The sequence below is a fragment of the Brienomyrus brachyistius genome, chromosome 7, assembly GCF_023856365.1.
Source record: "Brienomyrus brachyistius isolate T26 chromosome 7, BBRACH_0.4, whole genome shotgun sequence".
In the NCBI taxonomy this organism is placed as follows: Eukaryota; Metazoa; Chordata; class Actinopteri; order Osteoglossiformes; family Mormyridae; genus Brienomyrus; species Brienomyrus brachyistius.
In genome coordinates, this window is record NC_064539.1 from 12,114,644 (window position 1) to 12,138,027 (window position 23,384).

Here is a 23,384-nt window from a genome sequence, read left to right on the forward strand (position 1 = left end):
ACAAACGGGATTCGGAGAGCAAGGTCAGGCAGTGTCCCTGGACCAATTGGGGTTAAGAGTCTAGTTCGAGGGCCTAATAGTGACATCACTTTGCTAGCCATGGGATTTGAACAAGTGACCTTCCGATCACAGGTAAAGTGCCCTGACACTGGAGCTATGATAGCATGGTATAATGTAACATTCCACCTAATTAGATTATAGTTAACATCTTTCTTCATTAGATACACTAGTCTAAACTGTGTGTCTGTCAATTAATCAAGAAATAGAAGCACTTATAAATCATTTCCATGAAAAAATTAGATGCCACATTTTGCGTTACTTTTCTGTCTCCTTACTTTGATGTCAAAATGTTAATTTCACGTTTCTGGAATTGCGTGAGTGGAGCTGAGTGTTTGAGTTCTTAACCACATGTTTGGGGCATACGTGGTTGAATCTCGCCAAAGAGATGTATCTTTCTTTCACTGGACCATTGATTATATTGCATTACATAATAGCAGCATAGTACTTGACCTGGGTATTTCCTGGTTTGTGCTACAGATTTAGTCCAGTGGACCACCATCTTAAGAAGCTTTTCTTTTATCTGTATGCAGTTTAATGACAAGACTTCTTTGTTCTCAGGGTGTCATGGTTTTTTTCTTTTTTGTTTAAAATGGATAGTTAGATAAATATCTTTTTTGCCATTGTAATTGAAACAATGAAATTTGGATTGGCACTTTCTCAAAGGCAGTATATTATACGAAATATAAGTGCAGTAAAACCTTGGATTGCAAGCACAATTCCTTCCGGAAACGTGCTCGTACTCCAAAGCACGCAAATTTTCCCATTAGAAATAATGGAAACTTGAATGATTCATTCCACAACCCAAAAATATTCATATAAAAATGATTAATATGAAATATAAAGTAAAGATACATAAAAAAAATTAACTTGCACTTTAAAACGAATCGTGGATGGTGTGAAGAGAAAAGGAGGGTTATTTTGTAGGACGATTTTTACTATAACTAATGGAATCACTGCTGTCTGTTGGCTCACTGGAATCTTTTTCTTTTTGTGTGACTTTAACAAGAAACCTATCCAATGACAGACATTTTTGCCTCCTTTTCGATTTTCGCAGAAATGTAGACATTGCATTGTTAAACAGATTCATCGCTCGCACTGCTACACCCTTATTCGGGTGGTGCTTTTCTACTAAATTTTGACTATACGAGTGAGGCACGCCAACTGTGACCGATTACCCACAAGAGAGAAGAACCATCAGCTCATTATGTGACGCTTGGCAGACAACGCGTACACGTAGTATTCACATTGCAAGACCTCGCTCGTTTATCAAGTTAAAATTTATTACAAATTTTTGCTCGTCTTGCAAAACACTTGCAATCCGAGGTTTGACTGTAAATAAAATACATAGAGTATATAGAAGACAACTAAATATTTATATATCTAAATACTAAATACCAAACACAGTGCAACAATTTAAAAAAATGAGTCCTGAGTGAGCCCTACTTGTATTGGAGGGGTTGCAGAGGTAACAGCTACTGCGTTCTGTTCTGGTTTTGATTGTTCTGTATCTTTTTCATGGGGAAGGTACCAAACACATAGTGCCCACTTGCATTCTTTTAGAGTTCTTTACTGGTCTGTGGAGATTCCTGCAGTAATAAAAATGTATTCTATATAAAATTAGGTATGTATAATTTCAGATGGCTGAAATCGAAGTAACGTGTTTTATTTTGGGGTCATAGCACAAAACCCCTCCTTCCAAGGCAGTAGATATTGTGGGAACATGCAACTTACAACAAAATAGTCTTTCTAGGTAGCCTGTTGTGCTGCATTGTCTGGGTTATAAATGTGGATGTTTTTTAGGATGGGTGTTTAGGTGTACCGCGTGAGCCTTATTGTACACCAGAGGGCTTTGTGCCACCCCAGCATATCTCAGGAGCCAGGAAGCACCCCTACCAGCTGCATGTAATAATGGCTATAACATGTCTTGAAGGCTGGTCTCCCATAATAAGAAATATGATTAATTCAGTTTTGAAAATTGACTCTAAGGCTGAAAGTAAGTGTGTCCCTGCTAAGAAGCTTCAAATTCTGACTGGGGGCAACGTTTTAAAGACTGATGGCAGTGATGGCAACATTTCCCAGAACAACAGTCAGCAGCTTCTCATATAGCCCCACTGGTCCACCGTTCTTCCTCAGCTTTTGCTAACACAAGGGGTGTTTGCATTTTAGTGTGTCTGTGTTTAGATTAAATTTTTGTGCATTCTATTGCTTACCTTTATGCCCTGAATTACTCCTCTGGGGACAAGCAAAGTATTTTGAATTGAATTGAATCAAATCTCAATACCAAGAATGCAAAGATTGTACTTGTGGACTTGGCAAGAGTAGTCTTGCTAACTTGCCTCCCAAGAACGAACTTAGGGCACAATGCATCATGGAATTGTTGTGTTTGGCGAGGATGCAGTTGATGTATCCTTGATATTTGGGGCGGAGCAAGACCAGGATTTTTGCCGTCTGTGTTCTTGTGTTCTTAATATTGGAACTGGTCTTAAGCATTGGAAGATGACGTAAACCGGGGTACAGTGAAGTACGCATACTGAGAAATACCCAAGGACAAGCACATTTCCAGCTAAAGTACAGATGTGGACTGGTGAGTCCTCAGTTCAAATCATGTTTGCAATGTAGGATGCTGGGGATCTGTGTTGCAGGAATTTTTGCTGCAGCAATTATGTTTAGGGCTACTAAAAGTAGCTCAGTAACAGGTCTGGCACGGGAGGCTAAATCTAATTTGTTTAGTAACCAAGAAGGGAGGTACACTTAGCCTTACTCAAAGTGCGACATTAGTATCAACGTTATGCACATGCGATTGTCACATCACAAGGACTGCAGTAGCTGGGTTGACATTAGGCTTGGGTGGTATCTAATTTTTCATACAGTCATACCATCCAGACATTATACATGGTATGTGGATGGTATTTTCAAAAACAACACTGTTTCAGTGTTTTTAAATTTTGGCCTTATTACCGTATTACTGCCTAGTTGAGATCATCAATAAGTTTTTTTTTTTTTTTTTTTTTTTTTTTTTTTTTTTTTAATGAAACACTTTTTTTTACTCTATCATAACAAAACGAAAACGAAACAAAACTTGGCAAACTATGCAGTTTAAATCACTGTTCTTTTTCAAGATCATATAGTACATGTTAAAAACAGTTCAAAGTTTGTTGCCCCTGCTTCTGCATGAGCACTACGAGACAAATAGATTTGTTTTCTTCCTTTATGTTGGACTTGATTATAGAGAGTGTTGCGCGTTTGTGAGAAATTTAACAAAAATGTGGAGAAAAGCGAACAAGAACTGGTCACCGAAAGTTGTTCACCTTCTGCTGTATGCAAATATTCTGGATTCAATAGAGATGTTTTGTGTCTGTTGGCACCACCGACTTTGACAGACTCTATTGATAGATAAGTCCTGTTTGATTACAGTTTATTTGGTGCAAGTTTTCAACTCATTTATTGCTTTTTAAATATCGCAGTATTTATTATAAAAAATTTACATTGCCTTATTTGATTTATTTTTCCCAGTGTCATGCAGCCATAGGTACAATGAGTGGTAACAGGCTCTGAAGTTCATCATGCAGCAATATAATGTGTCTGATGGTGTTCAGTGTACATTCTGAAATACATTTATATACTGACCAGATAATAAATGGTGTGATAGGAGGCTCAAGACTCAGAGGGTAGCACTGTTACCTTGCACCTCTGAAGCTAGCAGTCTGAATCCTGCTACTGCCCAGTGTGTGTGGAGTTTGCGTGTTCTTCCGGTGTTGTGCAGATTTCCTCCGGACACTCCGGTTCCTGTCCTGTTGTTTATAGACTTGCATTTAGGTGAACTGGGGCTGACCTGCCCAGACTGCGTATGTGAAAGCCCAGGTGGTACCCCTGCTTTGTATCCTGAGCTGCCTATGATTTGCTCCAGGCCCCCCAGGACAAGCTGGTTGGATACCTGTATGTTGGAAACTAAATTATCACTGAAATGAAGCACTGGGATTTGAGAAGTTTCCTTTACTTACTTGGCAGATGCTCTAAAGCAATGTACAGTTCAGAAAGCAGGGGCAACCAGTCAATGGAACAATTAGGTTTAAGGGTCTTGGTGACATCAGTTTGCCAACCGCAGGATTTGAACCAGGAACCTTCCGCTCCCAGGGGCCTAACCCACAGAGCCATGCATTGCCTCCTAAGTTGAATTTTGAGGGACTGTTATGTTCTCCTAATGAATTTCTGAAAGTATAGTGGGTGGATTATAAGGTAAGCAGTAATGGAGATAAAAATAGTGTAGTTGTAGGAAACTAGCTTGTAAACTGAATGTTGTGGTTCAAATCCCTGGACGGGCTATTGTGAAGTACCCTCGAGCAAGACGTCTAATTTGAATTGCTCTAGTAAAATATCCTGCTGTGTGAATGACTAATGCTGTGAATTGTTTGGGATGAAAGTGCCGGGAGCCCTGGGGTTTTCACAGTGCTCTTAAGCTGTTAAGCTGCTTTTTCCCACCATGCATAGTTTCCCCCTCCATTTCAAAGGCAGATGACTTGGGAAATATAAGTTTTGGTCACTGTGACCAGCTTCATCCAGGACATTCATTTATTTACTCTTGGAGTAATTCAGACCAGAATTTTAAATGCAGTTTCACCATTTGTTATTATTACTGTTATTATTTTAACCAATGGACAGACATGTAGTCCAGTTCAATCACTGCAACGGTTTGAATTTTTTTGTGTTGGTTTGCAATAGACACATAGTCAAATGTTGACTGCAGTCTTGTTTCTATACTTAATGAAGGCAATGAAAAGAAAAGCAAGTATACGTTTTGTTAAATGAATGCAAAGAATGGGCTGCAGTTCAGGAAAAGCACCCAGTTTGTATTGTTGTAAGCAGACTGCAATTTCATTATGACACAACTAGGCTCAACTAGTTTCTCCACAAGCCGACCAAGATATTTTCCTTATCGAAGGAGAACATTAGTAAGAGTGATAGCTGTTTTTCCTCTGTGCTTTGGTTAAGATTCACTTATGGCTGGATCCCCTAAACATCGAAAGCGCCGTCTCTCCAGATATGATGTGAGACTAGGTGTAACTGATACATCTCTTCAGGGTTTTTTAAGTACTTGTTTTGTGTATAAGAGTCCTCTTGTTTCAAAACAGTTGTAGTTGAATGGTCAACCTGGACTAATAGCTATGTCCCCTGCTGCAGCGAGATGAGCAGTGACAGCAGTCAGTCTGCAGTGATTCCATACGCTTGTTTCTCGCCCGCCTCCCCCTTCCGTGATCTGCTAATGTCAGTGTTACAGGTTTGTGTTGTACATATTGAAGCATTATGTTCAACAGCAGGCTGCTTGGGTGGTCTGAGAGGATGGTACAATATGCTGTGTGTTTGCTCACTTGTTTACAGCTTCAGATGAAAATGAACTAAAACATAAGGATGTATTCATGGTTTGGGGTGTTGCTACTTGAATGGTGTGAATTCGCTTCTATATAATTCAGATTGCTCCATGATGTCCATACAGATTACTAAAATGCTTAATTGTTTCTTTATATTATGTTTATCTGTTCAAAGTCTAGTAGACGGACATTAAAATATTGAATTTGGCACTAAGCTTCGGGGCAGCGACACTTCAGTGTGTAAAAGAAGAGCGATGAGCTGGTGAAGTCACTGGTGCATGTTTATAATCTGAGGGTGTCCTCATAACATTTCACTTTAATGGCGAGTCCAGTTTTTAATGCTTATTAGTTGTTTGACCAAACAACTAACATACAGATGACGTATTTAGCACAGTGACGAGTGTCGTGCTATTTCCTTCAAGTTACCTGCAGCCAGTCGGGATGACAGCTGGAGGAATCTGTGTTGTGTCGTGCTTCACAGCAGCAGGTGGAAATGAAGTCCTAGATTAATGTGCATATGTAAAAAGTTGCCCTTGGAATTTCTACATGCATGAGTTTTTCTTGGAAGGTATGATGCCTTTCAGTGACAGAGATGGAAGCATAGCAGACTCTTTTGTGGTCCTGAACCATGTGAAATGAGCCTCTCCCCAGCTTTTCGGTCCCATGGAGGATCTCTCTTGGTAGCCCACAGCTGCAGGGTTGGGGCTGTGCTTGGTTTTTCCTTGCAGTGCATAAGCCAAGGTAAACAGTGGTCACAGTGTTCAGGCTGAAAAACGCAGTGTTTCCCTTGAAATGTTAAGCAGGAAAGACAGTGTTTTAGTTAAACTTGGATATGAATGGGACCTTTTTTGCTTTAAGGTAATGGGAAAATGCAGGTTGGCACACTGCATTCACAAGCAGAACTGTCATTTGGTTAAAATGAGTCAAAACTTCATATTGAGAACAGTAACAAAATTATATAATGATGTGAACAGTTCATCATATCAACAATACATAGTACGCAAGATAATGAAGTAGTTTGCATATCAGCTGCCTGAAAACTTAAAAACCAGGAAATGCATAATTAATATGAACTGTAGGGGAAATCTGGAAGCAGTTTTAATGTTGTTGTTGTGGTGCCTGTTACCTTGAAATTACTACAGATATACATTCAGTTTTGAACTGAGACACCATACTGTACATTGTCAGACTGCATTGCAGGAGACTTTGCTGAATAGCTTTTCTCTTCTCAGCGTTTAGTGGTCTTAAATATACAATGTGAATCTTGTACTTAATTGTAGTTAATGCTAGTATTTACACACTTGATACCCATCTTAACTAAAAGTATTTTCCCACCAGTGTTCTCTGAACATTATTTATTTATTTCCAGAAGCCTGGAAAAAATGATTAACCTATTACTTTGTTGTTGTCCTTTTGTGTTTTTATTTTAAGGATATATTTTCTCCTAATGACCACGAATTGAAACTTAGAATAGACTAAACTGAGAAACACTTAAATGCTTCTTCTGGTGGGTACAATAAGACTTAAGCTTGTGATCAGCTGACACAGGGCATTTAATCTTTGTTGTATGTAGTTTATAAGGTAAAGAAGGTGGTAACAATTGTTAGTTTTGCATATCTAGTATCAGTGTAGATAGAGGATTATTTTTGGCTCCTTGGATTCAGTGTGTTGTCTGTAATTTCCATAAAGAGTGTAATAATTTTCAGGATTTGGACTTGCTTATTTATGAAAAACTAGATATGCTATTCAAATATTTATTTGCTCTGATAATATTTTGTAAAGTGGCAGTATATTATCCATGTGTTTTAAGCTACAAGGGTAGCATGTGACTCAGTGAACAGCACTGTTGACTTTTGCTTGTTTGAGGGATGGACTCCCTCCCCTGCTCTGTATTTGTGGATTTCCCACTACATGATTTTTTTTCAGAAACCAGGACCGAATTTTTTAGGAACTAGGAACTTCAGTGGAATGATTGTAGTTCCTCTGCTGGAAATATCTAATAAAGGATTATAAAGTTGTTCCAGGCTGGATAAATAAATTATGAATGAAATGTGATTTGTTCCATATTTTCCTTTATTGCTTATTGTAGTTTTATATGAAATTACACGTGAAGTTTGACCTAAAAGCTTTTTGCGTCTCATGCTTATTTAGCATAAAGATCACAGTTCCTGTTGTGTGGTAGGAAAGCAACATACACAAGTGGCCAGGAACTACTAAAGTTCTCATTCGGGATGGCCCAATAACTTAGAATGGGAACTAGATTCCTGAATTTGGTGGGAAAGCGCCTATGGTGTCTCCATGTTTCAGGGCTTTCTTTCCCTACCGGTTGTCTTGTCTCCATCTGCAATTCAAGGACATGCAGTTAAACTTCCATCTAAGGATTGCCTGTATTGTGTCTGCCCTGTGATGTTAGGTTGCGTTCCAGGGCGGTCCACTGCCACATGCCCTGTACTATCTGGGAAAAGCTCCAGGTATCAGGATCCTCCTCTCATAGACCTTTTACTGGATAAGTGGTTGGACGATGGATGGATGGATGGATGGATGTACTGATACAGGTATTTTTGCTAGCAATCTTCACCATGATATTTTATGTCCATCAGCTCCTGGACAAGCACAAGGTGATGGAGAGCATGGTTGAGCTGCTGAAGATCTACCAGGAGGAGGACGAGGCCTACGGCTGCCTGGTGGAGGCCACCACTGAGCTGTACCAGTACCTGCTGCAGCCCTTCAGGGACATGCGTGAGCTGGCCATGCTACGCAGACAGCAGATCAAGGTGAGCGCAAGGCAACCTGTGCAGGGAAATCCAGCTCACATGGGGTTAACTTGGGTGCATTGCTGGGTCTTTAGTGCTATGCTTGTGTGTAGTCAGGTTATTGAGTTTTTAAACTGTTTTTGTTGGAACTAGGAAATTAACTTACATTATCCTCTGATACAGTGGATAATTCTCTAAAGTGGGCAAGCACTGGAAGAAATTTTGAATAGTTTAATTACAATTTATTATTTATGAATTATTTTGTTTTGAGGTACTCTTGCATGTGAAATTAAAAATCTGTGCTGGTTTTCTAAGTTGGGGTGACAGCTTACAAGATAAATCTAGACAACATTGAAACTTTGAACTTTGTGACCATTTTGTCATTATCTTGGAAGACAGGAATTATTGTCGCCTGTCTCCCAATGGGCTGGCAGCTTTCTAATTTGCTCTTTTAAATGTAAGATTTCTACTGCCGGCCTGATTAAGGCAGTTAAACCAATAAGCATCTGAATACTAGGTTGTTTGTAGTTGTGTCCTGTGAGGTGACTGGTGTAAGATTAAGATAAGGTTATCCCTCTTCCCCAGTATCTGAAAGATAACACAGCCAGATATCCATATATACATTCTTAAGGGCCCCTTGTATCTAGGGCTGGGCATCGTTCAAAATTTTTCAATACCAGTAACTGAACGATACCTAGATTTCAGTACCGGTACCTGAACAATACTTTTTTTCGATGCCAGTATGTTTTTACATCATTTCAACGTCAAAAATACAATAAACATTACAGAAGATTTTTTTTTTGTTTGATTTTTTTTTTGTTTCATTTTGTTAGTTACTGGGGGGATCGATTGCGATCAAAATGGGAAACAGCCTTTTATTTATATTTTACTCATATGAACTGCGATAAATAAATCTGGCCAGCAGATCAATCTTTTTCACAGATTAAAAAAACAATGTTTTTTACTAAAACGTTATCCTGCTGAGCACTGACATGTTTCTCCACTGATGCTGGTTGGAGATGCAGGCAAAAGGTATTCAATCTTATTATTGAGGTACAAAGATAATTCCATCTACTGTCTCTCACTTACGCATAACTTCCATGGTAGTGCTGGGGCTTGTGGTCAAGCAGTCGGCAAGATTATCACGGTAAGCGCCTTCCTAGTAGTGCCTCCGTGGACCTGCCATCGGACCAAATTCTGATGTGTAACGTTACGTTAGACAGCCAATCATCAGCGGCTTTAGTTCTTTACGCAAGCATGCTGCATTTACTGTGTGTATCAGAATTTGGCATGAAAGATAATTCATTTTTGATCCTCGATAAGATATTTTGATCGGTACCACAAAAGTACCAAAGTTCGGTACTCAGCCCTACTTGTATCTCATTCTTGTTACGGCTGTTTTTGCTGACCATCTGTCTTTAAAGCTGGGTTAACAAACCCGAACTTCAATCCGCCGCCATCCCTTTGGGTTTACTGTCACCTGTGATGAATGACTTCATGTCAGAACTGCCTCGCTTGGTTATCATTGACTGTGTGCTTGAACCATTTGGGGAATCCAGGTGCTTCATTTCCGAAGGAGCTTCTGATCTGTATGTATGGCTCCGCTCAGCTGTCAAAATATTTGTAGCCATAAATGAAATTAACATGCCAATTAAACTCCCATGAGCCATTGTTGCTGAGCATGGCTGGAAAGACCCTTCTTAGTAAAGGATCAGTCTGACCGGATTTGCTCGAGCCAGATCTGCTTATATACATTAGCATTATTAACATACTGCAGCACCTTCAATTGTGCTGCAAAAGAGTATCGTCGTTAAAAAAACTATTATGGAATCTCAAAGAGAGTGAATTGTATTCAGCTCCTTTTGGTAACATTTTGACTCTCTCTGATCTTTCGGTTTCCTTGTTTAGAGCCCGTCTTTGTTATTTTTCTGTCTCTGACATAGTGGCCCGAGCGGTGATATTTATGTTTAACACAGACCATTTTAGCCACAGACCATACTGCCGTCAGCCTCTCAGCAGAATAAGAACAGCGATGCCCTGAAAGCAGATCCTGCCCAATGAATGCTGTGAACTATTTCTCTGCCTTGATGATGGCATAGCATTGCAGTGTATCTGCAGCATTTCAGTGTGAAAAAGGTTCTAAAACATGAAAAAGGTTCATATGCCCTGGTTATTATTGCTATTATTTCCCCCCCCCCCCCCCTCCCCAATTCAGTACCAATGAAGAGGGTTGAATGCTATAAATCTGCTTGGTAACTCTGTTAGTGATAAAGATTTGCAGTCCTTGCAAATTTAGCCCATAGACCTGGCCTTGATTTTTTTGACTCCAGGGGGTTGGGTTTCCATTTTCGTGGTACCAGCATACCTAAAGTGACTACAGTTTGTGTTTTTTTCTCCAAGGAGAAATGACATCATAAAGGATAAAGCTCACATCATCTTTCTGCATAATAGTACAGCATCGTATTGCATTAGCCACCCTCAGCCGGATATATCAAAGTTTAAATTTGTATTTTAAACCTAGCCACACAGGAGTCTACAAGTCTTTCAAGTAACAACTGTGCAGGGTTTATTTTCACAACAAAGAGGCTAAACTGTCAGCCAGCACCCTACATGTGAGGAGGGCACATGCTCTCCTAGGTTGTGCCATCAATGATATCAAGGAACCTGAGAATGTCATGTACACCAAAGTGAAAGACGGTGGGCCTTAAAGAACAGGAACGGGATGTCAATTCAACAAAGACAATGCAAGAGAGAACATGATTGGTAGAGGTCTGTTGGTCTCCCTGATACCCCTCCTTCTACCACCACATGGGACAGTGAAAAGCTACAAAAATCAAACAGGGGCTAGATCCATCCATCCATTTTCCAAACCGCTTATCCTACTGGGTCGCGGGGGGTCCGGAGCCTATCCCGGAAGCAATGGGCACGAGGCAGGGAACAACCCAGGATGGGGGGCCCATCGCAGGGCACATTCACACACCATTCACTCACACATGCACTCCTATGGGCAATTTAGCAAGTAGAGTCAGCTTCAGCATGTCTTTGGACTGTGGGTGGAAACCGGAGTACCCGGAGGAAACCCCACGACGACATGGGGAGAACATGCAAACTCCACACATGTGTAACCCAGACGGAGACTCGAACCCAGAGGTGTGAGGCAACAGTGCTAACCACTGCACCACCATGCCGCTCCCAGGGGCTAAATAATAATCTAAAAAGCAGGGTGAAAACCCAAGCCACACAAATCGTGTGGTTAAATAAATAGAATGTGGCCCAAGTCTTTGAAGAGTCTACTCTACTAACATGTTTTTACTCTGTAGCTCCCCACAGTTTTGTTGAGACAATGCTAAGTTTGGAAGAGCTAAGTGGCCTTCTGTGGTTCATGACTGCTAATCTGGAATCATGTGGGAAGAAAATGTCTGGCCTCTGGGACATTTATAGACTTCAAAACTATGAGTTGGGTGTGATGGAAGAGGAGAGCAGGATACTGTAATTCCTCAAAACATTTTTAATGGACAAAGCAGCGTTTTGTGGTCTCTCATTTCTTGTGGCTGGTTTCATTAGTAAAAATTTATCTTGCTGATGTTTCCAAGTACTTGGAGGTGTTTGACTAAAATGTAATCATACTGTTAATGGAAAATAAAATGGGATGCACCTCCCTCACTTAAACTGATTTTACCAGCGATGACATGTGCAGAATGTTTAGTGAAACCGTCCTCCTTATATCTGCAGACAGCGATATTCGAAACGTTATGCAAATGACTCATACGCTGCCAGGATTTTTCATTTGAATGGCTTAATACCCTGACTTGGATTCGGCACTGATGATGTGAGGCATTCGAGTTGTGCTTCTGGATAGGCTTCCATGAAAGGAAGGGTTGGAAATTTGAATCTGATTTGCATTTTCTTTTTATTCACCCTGCAGGTAAACTGGTAACCCGCAATGGGGAAAAAAGCAATATGAGATGTTCAGTAGGAGCTCTAGGTCACTTCTCAAGGTTCTTATTGCTTGTGGGTATCACCTTGGACGTTGGGTTTACATGTGATTGATTCTGTTTTTTGTGTGTGGCTGTCAAGATCACTAAGGGACAGCGAGAAGTTCTCTTCCATTGAAGAGCCTCCTTCAGTCTTGACATAACATGAAGGGGTTTGCTTGTTAATAAGTTCTAGACCAGAGAGCTCTCACATGCTTTTCTGAATGTGCTTAAAATAGCATCCAGACTTCAAAAGGTAATTGTAATTGACACTTGGCCAGATAAATCAGAAATCTGTTACAAATGCCAGTGACATGACCCAAATTATCCAAGTACTGCACTACAGCTGGACTCTGTTAAGCAGTAGTTTGGGGGGATGGGACAGGACAGTAAAATAAGAGACAAAGGGCTATCTCCAGACACACAAGACAATGACAAGATCTGTCAAGAAATTACCCTGAAGAAAGCCAGTGCAGAATTTATCTGGGAGGAGCTCACACACACACATACATACAGTACTGTGCAAAAGTCAAAAGAAATGTTTAAAGCTATTTAACTGTGTAGTAAGTGCAAACAACAAAATTTAGCATTAGAAGATACTCAGATTAAGAGTAATACAATAAAAACTACTGAGACCTTTTTCTCCAAAAAGTTACTGATATCTGGTTGGATAGTTAGATGGACACCCTGTGCTAGTGGTCAAGTCATAAAATACATGGGTGCACTGGATGGTTGCTGCAAATACTGTGGTTATTTTAGCAGAAGTCATGAAACGGTTAAGCTAACACATGTTGACAGGCATAATAGCATTGTTTTGCACCAACATGAAGGTCATTCAAATATCATTTTCTTTGGATGCTTAAGTCTTTGCACAGTACTATATGTATGTGTGTTTGTATGTATTATATCTATTTAGATATATTTTTTTAATTCTTTGCAGTAAACACCAAAAAACTGATTCTGCCTTATAATCCGCAGTGGCGCAATAGTAATTAAGTTATTCTTTGGTTTTTTTATTCTATGCTACCCACTTGTAATTTACTTAGACTAAAGTAAACTCTTTAATTTTTCACTTTGACCAAACAATTCTGGGATTTTCTTTTATGGATGAATATTGTGGGGTCTGCCGAATCAGACCCATTATTAATACCAAAAGGAGTTTGTCTGTTGACAAAGGAATAAAAATATATTTTTGAGAATTTAAGGATTTCATTTGAGAACCAAGCAAGTGTTAGAAAATGAACAGAGGAAAGTATATTTTCTGCCACCCATTCATTCCCGTCTGTATTTAGAGTAGAATAGCTACTGGTTTTCTGTGGTAATTTCCAGCAATGAGCTATGGCTGTTGCTAGCAGTAAATCTGTCTCTACTTTCATAGACTGTAGATTCTATGTGTGGGCAAACCGATAAATGTTAAGCCTGCATATGTCTCTGTTCATTCATTACAACTGAAAATTTGTTTTAATTTATGCACTCATTTAGGAAATAGCCTAATCGACTTGCAAAGCACTGACAGACATGTACAAATCACAGTGCATTCAAATAAGATAATTGCAGTACATTTTAAATCGTTTTAAGAATTATACAGTCTGCATCGTTTTAGGCTGGTAAAACTGTGCAAAATAAACAAATAGTGATAATTGAACTTTCATTACTGGAACATAGTTGTTGTAGAAAAATGTAATGTAAAACATACGTTCTTTGCCGGTGTACTCCAATCAAAACAGATCAGTATGCAAAGGAGACAGAAGAGGAACAGATTGGAGTTGGGTTGGGGGGGGGAGGGGACTGTGATGGGAGTGGAATTTTTGGAAGCCAGATAGCATTTCGGCTGTTCGGTTTTGGCCCGTCTGAGGAATCTCTTGAGGCTGGATAACAGACTCCAGTTCCTTTCTTGTCACAGAAGGGCAGGGAGAAAAGGAAAGACCACTGGGGAACCCTGTGATTGTGACCTTCTCAAGTGTGAAGCCAAGAGGGGGTGGTAGGGGAAGCAGTGGCTGACAGCTGGCAGGCGAGAGGAAAGAAGGCCCGTGCATCATTTGGGAGGAGGTTTCTGGTGTCTGAGAAGGGCAGTAATTAGTAGCTTCCTGTGCAGTTCTGTGTATCCCTGGCTATGCAACCGTTAGGTCATCTGATGCTCATTGCTTTGAGTACAAGCAGCTACAAATGAAATTATTACCCATAAGCCTTCCATGCCACTTCCGCAGTGCAGGGTTATGGAGAGCCTGGAGCCTATCCCAGGAAGCACAGGGTATGAGGCAGCAGAACACTTTGGACCAGGTGCCAGCCCATCGCAGGGCGCACCCAATATGGGCACATTTTGGGGAGACCAGTGCATGAAACTGTATGAATCTCTGGGTGAAAAGCCATCCAATGTGGGAATAACATGCAACAACCCTGGAGGTGTGAAGTGACAGAGCTACTGAATGAGTCACGTGATGATGATGATGATGATAAACTTGAGTATATTCTCTGTGGGTATGAATTGGCAGGTGCCAGAGTCATGGTGAATCAGGTTGGATCAGGATTTGTTACTGGCAAGGTAGATGGCATTTACTTTTCACAAGAGAATATGATGATGACATGCTTGGATAATTTTATATTTAGAAGGGATGCTTTTGATTGGCAGAACATCAGAGAAAAAAAAAAGAGAAGTAAGTCTTTTAATCCAGGTCAGAGTAATTCTGTTGGAATTTTAAGATATTTATTTAGATATTTAAAAATGACACTCATCGTTTGTGGAATAAATACATCCATTGTGAATGTTGTGACATTAAACGTGATTTTATTTTGCCGTTGATAATCGAATATAATGTATATAATAAATATTCCACGAGGAAAGAGATCTGCATCAGGTTTCCGATGCCGACTGGACCTGTCTTCAGTGTTCAGGATCAGGATATAGATAATCCCTGGTGTGTAGGAGGCAAATGGGAAGCTCTGAGTGCCTCAGGTCTAGGAGATGAGGCAGAAGGGTAGCGTGCTCACTGACAGGATGACAGTCTCCACCTTTCAGGGTTTGTGTGCAAAGCAGCTGGGGCTCCGCAGACCCGTCAGCTTTAAGCTGTAAAGCAGGCTGTGTGCGGATATACACACATCATCTTTTTTTTTTTTGATCACTCTTGCCAGCAAGTTCAGATTCCATTTTTGGCTCATGATTAGAGCATTCCTGACCCAAATAACCACACCTCTGTCTTTTTCTTTTTTTATCTGGAGCTGATAAATTCCATGGCTGTGGTTGAATGTTTTGGGTGTGTGTGTTTTTAATATTTAATTAAAAATTCCATTTAATAATATATAGTAAACCAACATAAAATGACTATCCAAATGCAAAGAATTGAAAATGGGAAAAAAAATGTATTTAGACCCTTGGACCAGCATCCCATCTTGGGAGCAGCCCTGCCGTGTGCCTTAAAGAAATTGTTTCACAAGTTTTGAAGTCGACGCAGAAAGGAATGAGCCAGATCGTAATTATAGGGGTGGGGTGGGGGTAAGGGGGGCTCTGGAGTTCCAAAGCCTGAACAAAAGCCACTGTTAATGCTTCCATAAGCAGCTTTATTAGATTTAAGTGGGGCCAGTAGTAAAGTAACTGCGGGTAGAAGGTGGCGCCCAAGCATTAATTCCTTCTGAATGGGGAGTTCAGAGCGCCGGGCGCGGAGGAACGCCCCACTGGCAGGCTCCCTGTGCAGCATGAATGGAGCATTGTGGGCTCCCCTATTGTGCAGCGCTGCTGCTCAGCGTAGGGTGTCCTGTTACCGGCAGTTTGAGAGCAGCATGAATAACTCATGGGTCTCAGCGTGTCCACAGGGCCACGCACATGCTGCAGCCCATGGTCCGCAGCCCGGGTCCACTGACAGGCGTTCTGGTATAACTGTCCCCTCAGATTGAAAGCTCTCAGTCAAAAGTTGGGCATTTCTGAAGGGGCTGGATGAAATTCTCCTCTTTTATGTAAGATATGTAATATGTAAGATAGAAATAATGGATGGAACCGCTCCATTGGGACATTGATCACATTACAAACTTGCGTATTTAATTACATCAAATTAAATTATTAATTTCCTCCAAATTATTATCTTGTTTGGGTTAAGATGAATGAGCCCTAATTTGGATGGTGAAAACAAGATGAGGACCATTTTTCTGATGAAGAAATGAGGTATAGCTTTGTTTTATCACTATTTAAAGATTTAATATCAGGACTTTTGAATCATGGTCAAGTGTAATATGCTTTATTAAATTAATATGTATGATGCATTGAATAAAATGTATTTGGGCCTGTATTTAGTAAATTTGTATAGGGTCTTCATGGGTCTATAATACTAAAACCCAAAGCTACCACAACACTGAAAAAAATCCAAGTGAAGAAAACAAGTTTACTGGAAACTCATCAGAAAAAAATACGCTGGACTTCTTCAGAAAATATAAGAGAACTTTGGGATAAATTTGGGCAAGCTCCTTCTCCACTCAGATAATTATCCTCTCTGGTAACATTTTATCATTAACTGATAGCCTAAGTGCTAATCTTATCACTGTGTGGTTTTGAAGAAAGACTGAGCCATTATTCAGTATTGTCTGCTGGTTTGGTTTCGGGTTTTTTTGAGGAGGGAGTTGTCTTGTTTTGCTGTAGGACTTAACCTTTCTTGGGTCTTATGTCGTCAGGGTCTAACCTGTTGTGAAGGCAGATCTACTGCATTTCCAACAAAGGTTCTACTGGTAGCTGACTAATGACTCACTGCACTTCTGAAAACGACTTCCTTGTCCTTCCCTGTTGGAAACAACATCCAGTATTTGTATTAACAGACACTGCAAACAGTAGCACTACGATGATTCGGGAGGCAGTTTATCGGTGAGATGTTTATTCAATCAGTTTTGTCTTTGTATAACTTGACACATCATTTATAAGATGAAACAGCCAAAGCAGATTTCGATTAATAGTATAATAAAATACAAATAATTTACGTAATGTGCCTTCCTAACAAACTAAATGACATAGAGCATCTGTATGTTGGTGTGTGGAGCACAGTTCATATGTCACTGATGTGACCTCAAATGATGTCATAGCATAATTAAAGACAGAAAACTTACTTCAGCCTAGTATGAGGGGGAAAACCTTTTGAAACACAGGATGCTAAATCTACACTATAAAATGCTAGAGAGAAGCTCAATGATGAGCTTACAGTGCCCCCTGCTGTATCTTATTGTAGACCCCTTTTGTCTTTTTAGTTGAGGAACTTCCTCTTATCGTGCATTAGAAACATAAACAGTTCTGTAACCAACTGCTCTTCACTCAGCATTTTGCCTTGGACGTTGCACAGATTAATAGCTAATACTCTATGGCACAATTGAACAAGTCAAAGATTTATGACCTGGTCAGAGGCTCAGACAGTGGTGCAAGTATCCAGTTTTACCAGAATTTCTCTGAACCTCACTCTGGTTTTACAGTATGTAGACTGTTCATCTTATTTGCTCTAGTGTTTTACAGTTGACCCTTCCAAGTCACCGGGGTTAGGGGCACAGACCTCTTGTCATCTGGGAAAACCTTGAAAATATTTTTGGTCTCCTTGGTGAGTGGCACAAAAAGATACTAAGAATGTGAGATAAACAGATCTCTGTGAGATATCTTGTGAGAGGCTGCCATAAACACATTTGACGTTCTCCGAACTGGCCTTGTATGTGTATTCTATGCATTTACAAGTTGCTTAACTTTTTTATGTCATCTGCTGGCCTTTGTGTGTTGTCTGTGTTTCTTGTGTCGACCCCTTGATATATGGAGACCGCATTAGGGAAAGTCACGATGCAGAACGGTTGACTGTAGTGGTCGTAGCAATAGGCCATAACACGGGTTGTGTTCTGTAGCTGAATATGCTTTATTATGTATTAGCAAATTTATTGTGTCATTTATTTTAGAGTACTTGGAGTGAAATACAGCCATTGTTATTGATTTAATGAATTCAAGATTTTTAAATGTCACATGCACAATTGTACAATACAGTGGCAGTGAAATGTTATTGTGGCAAAACAGCTCTGTCATTGTGCATAAACATATATACTATAAAGGAAAAAGTCAAGATCAATATCCAAATAGAGAACATTAAAGAATAATTATGTATGAGTGTAATATGAAGTGTGCAAAGTTAGATGTAAAATCTTTCCACAATATTGAAGTACAAAAGCAGTATAAGTGGCATAATTATCAGAATTTAAGACCATGCATACTGGGTAAATCAAATACAGAAATATGACAATGATGACAGATGATAATGATTAAGCAGAGTTTAAAGTTCGTATGACCTGAGGGGATAAAACTTCTCCCCACCTCTCAGTCCTACACTTATGGCTGTGATATCTATTATCCTGACTCACTGCCCAATGAAAATGCAGTAATTATATGTTGAGTGTGAATTTAGAGATTGCTGCTGTGGTCCCTCCAGCCACGCTCATGCACAGATACAGTGGAATTGTCACAGTTTGAAATAAACTGTCTGTTTGAGGCTCCTTAAGCCCTCATGGTCTACTTTTCTAAATGTAGAAACTGGCCCTTCAGCTGGTTTCTGACACATGTGCTTACACTGAGGGCCTTAGTTGGCGGGTAATAGTATGTCTACAGTAATTGGGGGGCCAGCCTGCATGATTAGCTGCCAATCAGCACCAACCCATTGCAGGGACACACACACACACACACACACACACACACACACAAAAGTTGATTTTCCTATCTAAATGGGGACCATCCATTCATTTCTATGGGAAAAGCCCTAATCCCAGTCACAACACCCTTAACCCCCACCCAGCCCTAACCTTAACCATAAGTAACCAACCAAAATACAAGATTTTTGGCACTTTTACTTTTTTGATTGCATTCACAGATTTTTATAAAGTTGAAATTATCCAAATGGGGACCTGAAGAAGTGTCCCCAACAGTAAGGAAGTTTCAGGTTTTACCGCACTTTGGGCACATTTTGGTCCCAAATGTGATCTATACACACACACACACACACACACACACACACACACCTATGGGCAGTTAACTCCAATTAAGTTGGGGGGAACCTCAAGTAGCCAGAGGACGCTCCACAACGACATGCAAACTGGCGGATACCTGAACCCAGGTCCCAGAGGTGTGAGGCGACAGTACTAACCAGTGCACCTCTGTGCCGCCCTTTAGTTCAGTCTGACACCGGAATGAGCTCACTGATGTTTTGTGCTTTTTATGTTTTTTTATGGGTTTCTTTTTATCATCATCATTCCATGGGAATGTCATCTGCTTTGTGCTGCTTTTTCACTGACCCACATCCCCAGGTCTGTTGCCGATCACATTGAGATGAATGGGGGGGGGGGGGTGGGGTAGTCATTGTGTGGTGCAGACAGGTGACTGCTCCGTGCGCTAAACTGGCAGCAGCAGTGTCTGGGGAGAGTGATGTGACGCCTGGGATGGGAGCTGGAGGAGGCAGAGAAAGAGTTGTTATCTTACTCGGGCAAAGCACCAGGAACCCGGTGGAATTCATCATGGATGTCATCCATCTATATTTGGATGTTCAGTGTAATGTCATAAACTTCCTAATTGACCTTTGAAATGTTTGCGGTTCACTGTGCTCACCTCTGGATTCCCTGGGTTATTTTTATGGCCTCAAAAGGGCTGGTGGCTCAGGTGGTGGCCTGCAGTGAGATGAGATTTGAGATTAAGCAGCTTGAAGCCACTTAATTGTCAGATGTATGTAGGAAATGAAAGAAGCCTTTGATGTTTGTTGCACACAGAGATCACGCATTGCCATGAATTAGGCATTTTGGATGATAAATTAAAGATTTGGATTGTTGTGCTGGTATTAATTTTAGTAATGTGGGCTAACATCCAGTGGTGGAAACATGAGCCCACGTACGTCTTGTTCTGTGGGTGTTTCTGGGTTTTCATAGCCCTCGAGCCTAAACAGATAGCTCACCGGTGAGATCATGTCTGATGTTTAATAATGCTGGTGATTGTTAAAGGAAGGACCTTCTCTCTTGGGCACGCCTGACCTTCTTTGATCAGGATGGGGAGTCCACCCTGCTCTCCCTGGTTGAAGGTTCCAGTGAACTGCTGGAAAACAAGCATAGCATGAGATACTGTAGCGTATCTTTACATTTAAAATGAAAACTATTGCTGACGTAGACCACAAAACATCCCCCACCCAGCAGAACAATGTTGATTGCACCCAGCTATGAAATGCTCGCTGACGACGGCTATATACTCTGACGTAAACCGCAGCCTTAACTGTACTGAATCAAATCATCATGAGACAAAAGCCTGTATGTCAGATTTGAGTTTCTGTTTATCCAAGAATGTAATGTGACCAGATTCAGTGACCAACTTCACCAGAATGTCTCAACTGGTGTGGTTTTGGCATGACGTCTAACCACAGATTTATGTTCATTAGTGCAGTATTTTAACTAAATGACTCTCTGATGTATATTTTTTATCTTAGATGTCCGGTTTGGCACCGATCCAGACGTGTTTGACGGATCGTGTATTGGCCATATGTGACCAATCCATGTCCGATATTTACTTAGTTTTTGGCAGTTCGTAAAAAGACTCCTATTTTGTATTAAATCTATTTGTACAATGAATCACATGACAGCTCTTTCCCATTTTAAATGTTTTTTTGCAGCATTCAAGCTGAACGCTAACGCTGCCACTCAGTCTGCCCGTTGTGACGTCATGCGCATACCTTTTGCAGTACAAGGAGCATAAGAACAGCAGATAAGACGGTGACCATCTGGAAGTATATTATGCTTTTAACAACAATTGGGAATACTGCAATTCGCAGTCTTTGTAAAAATAAAGTTCTGGAAGGTGAGAGTAGCATTTAGTGGAAAATCCCACTAAACAAAGTGTACACAATTGTGCGAGACAAAACAGGTAATGAAAAGCAATGGACGATTTGAGAGTCACTAGCTGTTTTGCGCACTCACTACAGCTTGTGATAATTATCAGAATTTAAGACCATGCAACCTGAGTAATGCATATACAGAATATGACAATGATGACAGATGGCAATGATGAATCAGAGTTTAAAGTTTGTATGATTGTGATCCAGGAGGGGCTGCTGTCGCCTCATGTAAAAGTGTATATACACAGTATATTAAAGTAACACTGTTGCCAATGGAAGAAAAATTGTGGGGCATTTTAAGCATTCGGCACTTGTGTGTACTCTCTTGGAGGATATTCATATTGAACTGCAAAATGATTCAAAAACGCTTAAAACAAGATGTATGAACGGGATGGAATAGTACATTATGTATGTTTATAGTAGTTAAACATTTTTTTTCTGTGTTTGCTAGTTTAAAAATATTAATAGTATAAAAAATTTAAATATATTTATAAATATATATTTCTTATATTAAAATATTGAAGTAAAAAGAGCTCTTGTATTGTAATCGGTATCGGCAATTGTGTATCGGAATTGAATCACCCATGTCGATGCAGGGAATGGCTGTGGGATCTCCACTAGCTTCAAATTTTTTATGTGTTTTATTTATATATATATATATATATATATATATATATATATATATATATATATATATATATATATATATATAATATGACATAGACACACACATACACAGTCAGGAACATGCATATTTGAATAGAGACAAAGTTTTTTCATTTTTAATAAAGTCCTGGGTTGGTTTTGCTGTGTGTTTTGGTTCATTATCCATCTGTATTATGAAACGCCATCCAGTCAATTTGGCTGCATTCGGGCTGGATTTGGCTGTATTTCAGCAGACATGATGACTTTGAACACCTTAGCATTCATTCAGCTGCTTCCATCCTGTGTCACATCATCAAGAAACACTAAAGACCCAGTGCCACTGGCAGCCATGCACGCCCAAGCCATCACACTGCCTCCACCATGTTTTACAGATGATGTGGTGTTCTTCGGATCATAAGCTGTTCCAGCCCTTCTCCATACTTTTTTCTCCATACTTTTTTTTGTATCGTTTTGATACAGGTTGATCTTGGTTTCATCTGTCCAAAGAATGCTGTTCCAAAATTGTGCTGGATATTTTTAGATGTTTTTTTGCATAGTCCAATCTAGCCTTTATATTCTTAAGGCTTATGAGTGGCTTGCATCTTGCAGTGAACCCTCTGTATTTGCTTTGTATATGTTAAAAAAAAATTAGCTTAAAGTTTACCACAGCCGCCTTTGCTCTTTGAGCCAAGCATAATAATTCCTCATACTTGCTGTTTGACTCACTCATGGAAGATGTGGTGCGTTTGTCAGAAACTTAATAAAAATGACTGAGGAGGAGAAAAGCACCATTCTTCTTCTGCTGTTTGGGAATATTTTGGATTTCATGCAGACTGTATTGAACAAAAGCAGGTGATTTGTAAATTAGTTAATTATGGACATACTAGTCAAGCCTTCAACTTTTTTTTTTTTTTTTTTTTGATTTATAAATATTGCAATATTCACTGCAAAAAAAAATTCACGTCACGATATTTGAAAGTTTTCCAATATCACGCAGTCCTAGTTCATACTGATGAATTAGTGCCAAAATGTTGATAAAATGTGCTACGCTCATGGTGGATCAATAAAATTTAAAATGAAGAATGTAAGGCAACTAATTTTGGACTCAATTGTTGTTTACATGGTTGTGTTTCATGGTCAACTACAGTAACTAGCCATCTGAGAAAGTACAGCACAAAGAATCAGTCTTTTATTCCGGATGTTTTATTTTAATATAGCTTCCATCACCACTAGATCAGCAAAGTCACAATAACATAGCTGGTCTTTTAGGTTTAACGAAGGCACTGCTTTCCTCAGATCTCCATGGAGAACGACTACCTTGGCCCCCGCAGGATTGAGGGTCTGAAGAAGGAGGACTCGGACTGGCAGAAGAAGGCCCATGCGGCTGTGCTGTCAATCCAGGAGCTCACTGTCAAGTATTTTGAGATCACTGCACGAGCACAGAAAGGTAATGCTAAGCCCCAGGACTGCATGCCCCACTCACAGTACAGTCATCATCATGCCTTATAAAATCACAGACGTTTTTATCAAACATAAAGGATACCTTTAATAATGCCTTGAAACTGTTGCATTAAGACTTAATTACATGGAAACATTTTTTCTCCACCAATCATAATATGTTGGATCCAAAGTCAAGCAGGATGTTTCACCAGTTAAGTCAGGTGATTTGGAGACGGTATATTTATACAGGATGAGGACCTTAATGGTGGGATGTTATCCCAAACA

The 23,384-nt window shown here is 40.0% G+C and overlaps 1 protein-coding gene across 1 annotated transcript in view; it reads left to right on the forward strand.

Annotated features, from left to right (window-relative positions):
* jmy (junction mediating and regulatory protein, p53 cofactor) overlaps positions 1-23,384 on the forward strand; it is a 53,386-nt gene that overhangs the window by 16,944 nt on the left and 13,058 nt on the right. Inside the window, exons 2-3 of the mRNA XM_049018650.1 lie at positions 8,027-8,200; positions 22,956-23,106. Of these exons, the coding sequence (XP_048874607.1) occupies positions 8,027-8,200; positions 22,956-23,106 (325 nt within the window). The remainder of the gene's footprint in view (positions 1-8,026; positions 8,201-22,955; positions 23,107-23,384) is intronic.